General features: G+C 40.2%; 1 protein-coding gene across 2 annotated transcripts in view; it reads left to right on the forward strand.

The window, feature by feature from the left end:
• The window catches only part of LOC138006284 (WD repeat-containing protein 11-like), a 39,565-nt gene that overhangs the window by 9,868 nt on the left and 17,197 nt on the right, over positions 1 to 12,500 (forward strand). For both annotated transcript variants that reach the window (XR_011123882.1, XM_068852518.1), the window contains exons 7-13: positions 666 to 750; positions 949 to 1,046; positions 4,285 to 4,360; positions 6,951 to 7,059; positions 8,598 to 8,726; positions 9,919 to 10,026; positions 11,005 to 11,111. Coding sequence is in view for 1 of the 2 variants with exons in the window: in XM_068852518.1 (XP_068708619.1) it covers positions 666 to 750; positions 949 to 1,046; positions 4,285 to 4,360; positions 6,951 to 7,059; positions 8,598 to 8,726; positions 9,919 to 10,026; positions 11,005 to 11,111 (712 nt within the window). In the remaining variant the exon portion in view is untranslated. The remainder of the gene's footprint in view (positions 1 to 665; positions 751 to 948; positions 1,047 to 4,284; positions 4,361 to 6,950; positions 7,060 to 8,597; positions 8,727 to 9,918; positions 10,027 to 11,004; positions 11,112 to 12,500) is intronic.

The raw sequence follows: 12,500 nt of genomic DNA on the forward strand, positions 1-12,500 counted from the left end.
TGGCCTGGATTGTCTTTCCTGAACAAAACCACCGCCGTAAGACAAGACGTTTAGTGTTTCTGCACTCTTCACTCTTCACTGACACTCTTCACTCTTCACTTCTTCACTCTTCACTGACACCACGCACCGGTGGCTCAGTTGGTTGAGCACCGGGCTGTCACGCGGGAGGTCGTGAGTTCGACTCCGGCCAGTCCAACACTCAGGGTCTTTAAATAGCTGAGGAGAAATTGCTGCCTTTGTAATTACATCTGCAAATGGTTAGACTTTCAAGTCTTCTCGGATAAGGACTATAAACCGTAGGTCGCGTCTCACAAATATCTTCCATGTTCATTAGTTCCCTTGTGGGACGTTAAAGAACCCCCACACTATTAGAGAAGAGTAGGGGATGAAGTTCCCGGGGTTGTGGCTGTCCTCTGTGAGTATATGGGTGGGTGGGTATAGCAGGTCCACATCAGCTAAATAGCAGCCAAAACTTCAACCTGCTCAAACAAATAAATAACAAACAAACAAACAATTACTATTTTTACTAAAGTGGTGGGAGAAGGGGCATTTTGTGATATCCTCTAATGTAAACACGCACCATTTCAGTTTCCAATAAACTTTTTTGTAACTAACTAATTCTTGAGGTCCCCTTACATCATCAGGGTATGTTTTTTGTCACCCAGGTAACAGCCAAGGTTGTATTCAAGTATTTAATCTTGGCACTGGTTTGCTCATCAGAGAGTACACAATCCACACTGGAGCCGTGAAGTAAGGAAAGTTAACATTGAGCTACTAGATATCCTGGCTGGGAGCATTTATAGGTCCTAAATGGACCAGTATTACTTAGGTCATAGGTTTGAATTCTGCCTAGGACTCTGATTTTTCAGCTGTTCTTTTGCCTGTTGCCAAGCAAATGACCTTCCCATTGACGCTTTACACCTAAGTTGCATTTTATCTTTTCCACAGGGGGATTACTTGGAGTAGTTTGGAAAATTTCTTTTCCTGGGCTCAGTCATCTGGAAGTTCAAGCAGGAATGAGTTACAGTTAATCAGCCTGAAAACAGGTACATTTTTGTGTAATGGCTATTTGTATCAGTATGAGGTCTCTGTCAATTTAGCTTTTTTTTTACTTTTCAGATATCGGTTCTCTCACAGCTGGCTAAAAATCCCAATTTGACTGCTCAGTTAAATATAAATTAATAGACAATAATAATTCATGGCTTCAACCTGTATATATGGCAAATCATATTTTTAAGTTTTTACAAAAAGGTTAATTGGTTACTCTTAATAGCTTATGGCAAAGAAAAGAAAGAAAACTAATTACTTTTGCACACTGTGTCTTGTGTTTTTGTCTTTCTAAGGCCATAATGTAGCCCCATACTGTGATCCCAGAGAGACTGGAAGGAGGAGTCGCAGGTGGTAACAATAGGTGACCCACAACTCAGAGCCATACAAGAGGGTGGTCAGAACGACGGCTCTGTACACACTAAACTTGGTGCTTTTCTTAAGTGCTCGCTGTTCCAGACTGGTTTGTACAGTCTGCTAAAAGCGCTGTTTGCCTTTGCCAGTCTGTTGTCGATCTCCTTGTCAATCTTAGCATCAGATGAGATGGTGCACCCCAGGTAGATGAACTGATGGACTGTTTTCAGCTCTGTCACACCAATGGTAATGTGAGGCAGGTGGTCTACTTCCTGTAGTGCTGGCTGGTGGAAAACTTTAGTCTTCTTCAGGCTGACCTGGAGTCTGAAGAGCTCAACAGCCTCTGCTAAGCAGGATTAATACGCTGCTTTCTCTGTATGGGCAAGGAGGGCAGCATTGTCGGCAAAGAGAAGCTCTCAGATGAGTTGCTCCCGTGTTTTGGTGTGGGCCTGGAGTCGTCTCAGGTTGAACAGGCTGCCATCTGTGCGGTATCGAATGTAGATGCCGTCTTCATCGTCAAGGTTTTCAGTGGCTCGTTGGAGCATCGTGCTGAAGAAGATGGTAAGAATAATGCGAGGACGCAGCCTTCTTTCATACTGTTTGCAATTGGAAAGGGCTCAGAGAGAGAGGTTATTGCTGTGTCTCACTTGGTCAGGCTGGTCTTCGTGTAGCTGCATTACCAAGGTGAGGAACTTTGGGGGGCACCCTAGTCTCTCAGTGATTTGCCACAGACCCTTCCTGCTCACAGTGTCGAACACTTTGGTAAGGTCGACAAATGTGACGAACAGTCCTTGGTTCTGCTCCCGGGATTTCTCCTGAAGTTGTCTGAGCACAAAGACCATGTCGGTGGTGCTCCTGTTGGCTCTGAAGCCACACAGGTTCTCTGGGAGGTGGTCTTCTGCTATGGTAGGCACCAGCTTGTTCAGGAGGACTCTAGCAAGGACTTTTCCTGCGGTGGAGACCAGAGTTATCCCCCAATAGTTGAAGCAGTCAGATTTTTCCCTTTTATTCTCGTACAGGGCAGTGATGACTGCATCGGGGAGATCCCGTGTTAGTTTTGCCTTGCTCCCAGCAGCAAACCAAGAGCTTGTGAAATTTGGTTTGTAGCTCTGGGCTTGCAGATCTTAGGTGGAATTCCATCCACTCTAGCTGCCTTTCCACTCTTCAGCTGTTCTATGGCCTTGACAGTCTCCTCTAGTGTAGGGCTCTCATCGAGTTCTGTTTTCACTGGTTGCTGGGGGATGCCCAGAATTGCCAAGTCACTGGCGCTGTAAAGTGTCTGGAAGTGCTCCGACCATCGGGTTCAAGATGGCTGCCTCGTCTGTGAAAAGTGCCTGTCCGTCTGCACTGCGCAAAGGGCCGTGGACATGGTATGATGAGCCATACGCGGTCTTCAAGGCTTTGTAAAACCCCCTGTAGTCTCCAGTGTCAGCACAAAGCTGAGTTCTCTCTGTGAGGTTGTTCCATCACTCGTTCTAGATTTCACAAAGCTTGTGCTGGAGGTTGCTGCATACAAGGCGGAAGGCTGCTTTCTTCACGGTGCATGACAGCCATGCAAGGTGTGCCTTATGGACAGATATCTTCTTTGCCAGCAATTCCTGGATCTTCTGGTTGTTCCCATTGAACCAGTCATTAATTTAAAGGCCACCGAAAGGGTGATGTAGCAGCTCTCGTAACGTGTAACGTGATTGGGTTGCTACCCTAGCCCAAAATCAACGACTAAACAATTGAAACAATGAGTTAGACTCAAAAACAATGGAAGCTGCTTACGATACCAAAAAATAGCAGGTTATGAGAGCTGCTAGACTGCTGAGAATGTGTACTTTTCTGCAGGGTCCACTTGAAGAGTCGGGGTATATACACTAATTAACCCTTTCACTCCTGTGGGGTTCCCCATTGACGAGTAAAATCGTCTGGCGTTAGACAGAGTAAAATCTACAAGTGTCACTCTTGGGAGTGAAAGGGTTAAAGAGTGTGGCATACTTGTTGTTGCTAGGTGGGAGGCACAAGGAGATGCTGCAGTCAGTCTGAGAGTGATCGGAAGGTTCTCTAGCTTGGAAGTGATTGAGGCCCCATGAAACCGAGGCCAGAAAGGCGTCTCTCAGTCTCATGCTTGCCTGACCAGTACATGGTGTAGCCGACGCCATGTTCTTGAAGGCTGCCTTCCCCATGGAAACAGACTTTGCTGAGGGCAGCGATGTTGATCTTGAGTCTGGCCTCTTACGTTTAATGTTATTTCTATCATAATTTGTAAATTTTTTTGCTTAAATTCCTTCTACGTTTGTAAAGCGCATTTGATCATCTTTATGATATTTGTGCTAAATAAATTTTAATTATTATCATTGTTATTATGTGAGGCGAGTTCATGCAGCGAGGGCTGTAACCCAGTGGAGGTGCGGATCACCATAAAGCGGGATTGTTATTCAGAATTCCCTTCTCCTAAGCAAGGTGTCTATCAAGGCTAGTGGGTCTCACCTACCTAACTCAATGTCGTTTCCCTGGCTAGGGAGTCTTCGTTACTAACACTTGCCAAAGGTGTCACCCCAGACTCTGGTGGGTGGGAGCATCCATATTCCCATGGTAGGCTAAAGCACCAGCTTGCCCTAATTAATCATCTCAGGCTAGAGCCCAACACATGAGTGGTTGCTTATAGCATCACATGGTTTAGTAACTTACCTTTGTAGTTAAAACAATTCTCTCCATGGTAAGGCCAGGAAAATATTTATCTCTTTCTTTCATTTACCAGACATGAGTGTAAATGTTTACCAATGATCTCCTTCATGACAATTCTATCAACATTTGTGGCTTTTCCTAGCGTATTTAGAACGTGGTGAATGAAAAGAGATCGGTTTCTTTATGATTATGTTGTTATTGATTTTGAAGGTCAGACCACACCCATTGAACTTGGCAAAACTGCTGAAGACTCAACTGTGGAAGCTGTCAAGGTTTCTCATCTGAGGTAATAGCTCGGAGCATAATAATTATATTATGTATTATCTTGACTGAACACTGCAATCAATAGAAAATGCATATTAAATAATTTTATTGTTATAATAATAATAATAATAATAATATTGACAGCAATAATAACTAGAACCATAATAATTAGTGTAATCACAATTATGGTGACTAGTATATTCTGTTGGGGCGATATCCTGAACGTACACTGAATTCACCAAGTTCAATTACTCCTTAAATAAAAATTCGAAAACAATGCAATCAAAATATTACACATCCTAATTAAATCAAATAGGTATAAACAATAAGCACATACATGTATGTCTAGAAATTAATGAGTCAAATGAAAACTGTTGAATGCATGTTTGAAGAAGTTTTACAAAATTTAACGTTTTCAAGTTTCAAAAGGTGTTAACAATGATGATTGTTTCCTTCTTTAATTGGAAACCCAAGGCTTTAAAGCCCTGTTAGTTACTGTGTAGGTTCAACAACTACAGTGTACCATCACAGCTTACAATGCACAGGTTCAGTTTGGCATCCTTTACTTTTTAGTGGCACTGTTCAACTGTAACTTGAAAAATAAAAATTTGGTGAAAGGTAAAGTAAAGGGCAAAGTCACTTTATTTAATTAATGTTGATAGTTCCTTCAGCTACAATGTTGGTATCAGTGGAAGCCGACGGTGCACACTTTACCCCCCTTCCGCTGTCAGTGCTCCATTTTATGTAAGACATGTATGTCAAAAACAAGTGCAAGTGTTTCATCAGGGGATCCAAACACCAAGAGCCAGATGAAAGTGGAATGCTTTTATTGTTTCGAGGTGTTTGGAACCCCTGATGAAACACAAAGCAAACGTTTTGACATGACTTCTCAACCTTTTGTTACAAGTATGAGTGTAATGTGATATCTTTTGTTTTATCGGACAAGTGATAGTTATTGTAAAGGAAATGAATATTCAATATTTGGGGGAGTTTAAAATGTAGAACTTTTGAAGAAATTTACATAGTGTACAGGGTGATGGAGAGTGAGTCAGAATCACGTCGTTTTTGCCTGCCAAAATCGTCTTCTCAAGTTTAATTAAACTAGATATAATAATAATTGGGCTGCAAACATTTTCACCAAATGGCTGAGGTTAAGAGAGGTACAAGTGCCGGTCTTGGATAGTGGTGGACTTTTCAAAAGACTACGAAGTACAAAAGGTTTAAGCCCTGAGTGCAGACATGCTCTTTCACTGAACTATGTGGTGTCCCAATTCGTTTCAATCCTCTGCAAGCTAATGATAAGAGGTACTGCAAGAGTTTTATGTTGAATATTTGGGAAATTGAAAATGCATTGTGTGGGCAGTTTATTTATTTGTGGGTTTCTTTTTCGAAGGTTTATTAGCACAAAGGTTCATTTAAATTCAAGTGTCTTAATCCGTTTTTGAACTAGCTCGGGCGTTTCTTGAAATGTAGTTTTGTTCGGTATCAAGATTCATGCACCTAACCAAAATGAGGCACTCGGATTGATTAATAACCTTATGAATTATTATTGGGTTGAGAAGGATATTTCAACCTATAGCTACAGGGATCAGAGGAAAGTTGAAACAGACGTTGAAGTCACTTAGGATTGAACTGGGGACCTCTTGGTCTGAAAGCCGCACACTAACTAATTGAGCTGTGCCTGCTCCTAAATAGTTTTATCAAACGAGTTAATAGAGGTAGGTTAACCACCAAATGAAGATTTCCAAGCTAGTGTTTTGAGCGTTAGACCTATCTCAGAACGAGGAAGGGCTAAGGCTTGCAATGTCTAAGCAAGGAAGGGCTGACTCTTGAAATGTAATTTGGTGGTTAATTGCCTTTATCAAGTTACTTGGAAATTCAAAATTTTCGTGTTTCACTTCCCACTGATGCAGCACTACAGTTGCGTTTAATTAGAAACTAACCCTTCCTTCATTTGTGCAACTTAGCTGATGATGTCACATGTGCAAGAAGCTGTTAATCCATAATTTGGCATTGGCATTAGATTCAAGAGTTGAAATTATAACTAACGGTGCAGCTGACTGACCCACACTCCACTCCAGGATTGCACCTAATTAAATGCGTGCCCAATTTGACATCCAGCACAAAGTGTCTCTTCAAGGCTAAGCATTTGCTACCTATATTTCCAACAATAAGATTATTGTAAAGGTTAGAGTTATTTTTTGGTTACTAGGGTACATTGTAAATGCAGCCGTTTATCTTTACTTAAATAGCAGGGAACGCTTTGTGATGTTAATTGTCTGTATTCCGAGACATAAGTAAAGAAGAGCAAGGGGACACTTTGTATCGCAATTCAATACAAGTTCAATCTAATTAGGTGCAATCATGAACACATTTTGACTGACCGGCTTCTCTATGTTCCACATGACAGATAGGACTTTGGTCAAAAATGAATAATGGGGTCTCTATCCAAAAACCTAGATCTTCAGAGCCTTCAGACCATAACAACATACTGGTATTGACCCCTGCTTGAGCTCCTTTAAATTCCTTGAGTGCTTTCTTAAAGGTATAATGTCAAAATGTTTGTCTGTGTCAAGTGGTTCAAGACAGTTTACTCGTATTTTCATCCACAGGCAGTATTTTCTTGTTCTAATTAAAGACAGGCCCCTGCAGTTGTGGGATCTGAAGAATCTTACAGTTCTACGAGAGATGCCATCTAACTTCAACTCTGTCACAGCCTTGGTGTGTTTTATTGAGCTCAATAATGGTGATGATAATGATGATACAGTAATTTGTATTTATTGTATGGAGTATAAATTCAACAACAAAATATACAAAAACTCTAAAAATGAAACGAGGTTTTCTGATTGTCAAAAATTCAAATTGTTTGCCTTCAGAGGGGAAATAGACGGAGATTACTTTATGGATGGTGAACGTGTACAACTTTTATTCATGAATTGTGAAGAATGGCAAATGAATGAGTGAGTTTGCTATTCTTCACAACTTTGCACTAGTGGAAAATGTCCTTCATCCAATCAAACATGGCACACAATGATTTTTCACCAGTGAAATTTCATTGTTTGCATTTCTGATTAACTGTGACTAAAAACAAAACAATTTTTCATCGCTGTCATTTCTGAGAATAAATCTCAGTACTTGTATGATAAACTGGATTACCTGAAGGTACATGTACCATCTTCAAGTAGATTTGAGAACAAACAAATTCGACACACATGTACATTGTCAGGTCCAAGAATTGAACCTGAGTTATAAAAGGCAGGGAACTCAGGGTTTTCAATAAGAATTTTAGTAGGTGGCAAAACTCCAGAAGTAGGCAGAGAATGGAAGTTGCTTTCCAAGCACCAAAGGCACGAGCTTGTAGGGGGGCCCTCCCCCCAGAAAATATTGAAATTTGGACCTCTTAGAATGCATTTCCTGCATTCTGAGCACTAATTAGGGTATTTAAACACAACACTAATATCATTAAATTCTGGCTTTTTTATTCAGAGAGAGTACATGAAAACTGTAAATTTTTGAAAATCAGTTGATGGCAAGACATACATGTACTTTGGGCGTTGAAAAGATGCTAAAATATTGTGACATAGCCCCCTTTAAGGCTCCTTTGCATTCTGTACTGCTGCATACAATGTATTTTATCAATCATGACCAAAAAGATCTTCTGTGAATGTCGTCTTGTCAAGCTTCAAATGTACCGGTAGTTTGCAAGTTAGGTCAGCTTACACCAAGTACTGGACTGCTGGACAGCTGCCTCAAAAACGTGTGTGTTTGATCTTTGACATGGACAGAGAAACAGAAAATTATCGCAGCCGAAAAATTACTCAGAATTCAGGCATCTCTTTTGTTTTTCGATCATGAGCAAAACTTTCCGGGTCCAAGGTTTGTGTTCTGTGTGAATGTTTCTCATGTTATTTGTAAAATTCAGGGTAACTTCCAAGGAGAAGTAGGCGGCGGGTTTACGGGCAATAGTCGGCAAATTTTGCCAGCCACCGGCTCTTATTGAAAACCCTAGGACATTCACCACTGCACCAGACCCTGGGCGTGGCTTAGAACTATATAAATGAAAAATGTAGTCACTCACTCTGTCATTAGCTTTGTTGCGTGTTTTTTAAAGCTAGTTAGCTTGTCATCTAAGTATTTGATGTAATATTATATACAGTTAACTTCAAACTTTATTTGTCATCTGAGAGATCACCCTTCTAGTACATGGGTATTCCCATAAACTGCTAAGAGACTTGAAAAATTAATGTTTCCTTCTAAAGGAATGGTCTCCATCACACCACTCCAAGCATCAAAAGAAAAAGTTGAGTCAACAGCTTGAAATGAGTCCATCAGGAATTGCAGCAAGTGTTTTGGGTTCTGGCAAGACAGCTGATCACTCAACCTCACAGGTAAAAAAGGCTCTGAGTTCCAGTGTTACACTGCAATTATTATGGCTTGCATTTCCCCATCTTTTGCTAGTATTGACCCTATTACAAGAATCTACAGGGCTCCATGAAGTGAAGTTGAAGTACTACATGTATGTACCTCTAGAGAATCACTGCTGAGTTTCATCAGTATACTTAGTCCAAGTAAGATAATGAGTTAGCTTGCAGAGGGCTTCATGTCACAAACAAATGACCTTCCAGGGCTCAAATTTATTTTTTTGGATTACTAACCTTTCGGGTTAGTAGACATATTTTTCACCAATCAAGTTATAAAGTTTGGTATCTAAGTTCACAGTTTATGATATCTTCAAGGAGTAGATGCAATTACATGATGACGTAAATGAATTCAGTTCAGTATTTACTCAATTTCTCGCTCATTTACTGTGAAATAATAACGGTATATCCAGAACTCATTCTTTAACAGCTGTTTGAGCCAAGCAAAATAATGTTTTTTTCCTACTCCTGCTGAAATGTACTTCCCTCTTGTTTCAGAGCCACAGAGCCACCGTATAGTGATACTGCTTCCAGGCCATGCGTTGCCATTTCATTTCAATCCTCCCTTGCTGTTCAGTGCAGCACTGCAGGCCACATTGACACATCATAATGCCAAAAAAATTAGGCAGGATATTCTGCAATTGCTCCACCCTGTATTCTGTAGTGCTCCCATTTTTCTTGTTCATCAACGTAACTTTCAGCTGAAGCTTGCCTAAGAAATCAATCTAAAGATCTCCACATGATTCAGTACCTTGCGAAGGATAAGTTGGATGATTACAAGATGGCAGATCTGATAAAGTTATATCCAGATCCCTAGATCCAAAACAACTTTGTCCCCAGAGCCTTACCACTCAAAATGGCAGCAAACTCACTGTTAGATTTGGTCGTGGAGTTGGTTAGAAGAAATTGTCAGCCTTTCCTAAAAATTAACATTTATTTGTAAAAGCGCCATTTCTTTAGCATAATATTTAATTTTAATAATTAAATACATAAGAAAAAATATTTATAATATGGGGCTAGTTGGGGGCATTTTTAGTAACCAAAGGTTGAAAATTACTATCCATTGGCTGACTGGTTACTGTTAATTTCGAGCCCTACCTGCAGAACTTTTATCTGCAAGGACAATGTTATTATTTTTCTCTTAAATTTTACTCTTTTTCAGCAACCGTGGTTAAGAGAACATTTTGTTTGTGTGGATCAAGACAAGCTACTTTATCATTTTCTTGTTGAAGGGACAGTGGTCAAGGATGGTTCCAAAGTTCAGTGTGATGTGAGTCTTTAAAACCATTTCTGCCTTTACGAGGCAATTGAGACAAGGTCACCTTCAGTTAATGTTGAAGGCTGTATTTTTGACTTAAAAAAAAGGCAAAGTCACTTTATTTAACGTCCGTAGTTCCTTCAGCTACAAGGCTGGTATCAGTGGAAGCTGATGGTGACCCCTTTACCCCTGTTCCGCTCTCAGTGCTCCATTTAGAGTTTTCTTTTATTGGTCACGTGACCATGGGCGTGGCATGTTGACGTCATATTTGGGGTCATTGGTTCAAAAAAGTTGGAAACTGATCAAAATAATGCCAAATTCTCTCAAGTTACTTAACCATTACATCCTTAGCAACGCACCCCAAAACATACATCAGTGGGCCCTTAAAGTTGGGAAGAAGAGAAAGGAGACAATTAAAATTTCAGTGCATCAAATTACTTGCATTTCTGGACATATCTGGCATGTTTTCAGCAAAATATTATCGTCATTACATTACCTTGAACTTGCACAAAAAAACCTCAAGTGAAACCTGAGAGGCAGATGTTCATCTAATTGTGCTACAGGAGCCAACCAAAGCAGACTTCTGGGTTTTTTTTTGTGTGTATTTCCACTGCATTTCCCTCCTTGCCATGAGTAAAAAAAACCACATTGAGAGCGTTGCTGACATAACATAGTCTTGTGAAAACAATGTTATAGTTTTTTGCTTGGTCTATACTGATTTAAAAACAACTTTGAGACTTCTACACTGCAATGCAAACACAAAAATATAAGTAATTATACATGTATATGTATTTTATGTATATAGTTTCCATTTGGCTTGTCAGATGGCTCAGATTGGTTGAGCACTGCACATTGTAGTATTCAGAGGTCATGGATTCATATTGTCTTCAAGCTTGACTTTTTCATGGTTTCCTTTTGTACATGGTGTTAAAAAACATGATATTATGCATTAATTGCAATGTTAAGCATTCTCCTGTTGCCTCCTCCTAGAGCACTCTAGGACTTGTTACTTACATTGCTTGGAAAGGGGACTTGTTGGTGTTATGTGACATGGATGGAAACTTAAGTATCTGGGAATTAAAAGCCAGGATCACAAGGTAATATTATTGCTGAGGAATCGGTAACCACGCATTTTGTACTACGCTACACACTTGAGTACTAAAACATTCCTTCTATGGACAAGACCATATAGATAGTTGAATGGGAAGAGTCACTTTTTAAGTCTTCAATAGGCTTCATTCGATATACCGGTATCAACATTCAGACATGGCTTAGTGGCTTTATGGTTAACCCAATGACTCCTGGGGGTTCCCCACTGACGAGTAAAATGGTCTGGTGTTAGACAGAGTAAAATACTAAGTATGGCTGGTTTAGGGGTGAAAGCTGGTTCAATTTGAACATATTTTGTTTAGAAATCTCCCTTGAGACTTGAGACAGAAAACAGAACTGAGCTTTGAAATTTGACCATAAAACCTCGTAGCCATGCCTGAATATAAAATATCAAACTCAGCCTACTGAGAGAAATTTACAAGATTCTTTATCAGTTTGATACATCTACATGCACTTATTCCTTTGACTGAGATGGACTGGACTGGCAAGAAGCGGCTATCATTTCAGATAAGACTTTTTCACTTGAGCATTTGCACTGCGCTGTACATTATTACACTTTATTATATGGCTTGTGTTTGTAGCCGATATAACGTGCGCTCTGATTGGCTAATTGTGACTGAATTGTAGGGTATTATTCTCCCCTAATGCCCACGGGCTGATTACGGGCTTGCAAAAACAAAGCAAAAGGTAATTAAAAAGCCATATAATAAACTACTTACTAACCAAGTTAGCTCGAGCCGTACTGGGCAATATTGGCCCTCAGTCGTTTTTGTACAGTCTGAGTGCAGCGAGGTCCGTACTGCCACGACCTCGGGCCAATATTCCCCAGTACGGCCCTCGCGCTCGTTAGTGAGAAGTTAGTACTGTCTCTGCACCCCAGTCATTGCCTTATCTTTTAGGCATTTCAAGATTTTTTTAAGTATTTTTTTTTGTTGTAATTGCTCAGACACCTTTTATTTAAACATTTTTTGTATAATATTTTACTGTACCTCCAGGACACAAATAACATTGTTCATTATGGGGACTTATAGTCTCCTTCGCAGCTGTTACCCGGTATTAGGATCGTCGTACAAGTTTCCTCCCCACTAACGGCGGCTCACTTGAACTCTGGATTCCTTTCCCTAAACTGACCAATAAGGAGCAGACTTTCATTTTCCAGAAACCTGGTCCTAGTCCCTCGTGTTACTTGAAATTAAAAATGGTGGATGTCTCTTCTGCATTTTCAGAAGTTTGTGTAAGAAATTTGTGTTTAGCAACCTTAATATGGAATCAGAAGGAAGCTTTAAAATCACAACCAGTAACGGTTTCATGTCGCTTCTGATTGGTAAGAACTGCCTTGATTTAATCCAGGTAGTGCTTACTGTGCGAATCCGAAA

Source organism: Montipora foliosa, chromosome 6 (assembly GCF_036669935.1).
Source record: "Montipora foliosa isolate CH-2021 chromosome 6, ASM3666993v2, whole genome shotgun sequence".
NCBI lineage: Eukaryota > Metazoa > Cnidaria > Anthozoa > Scleractinia > Acroporidae > Montipora > Montipora foliosa.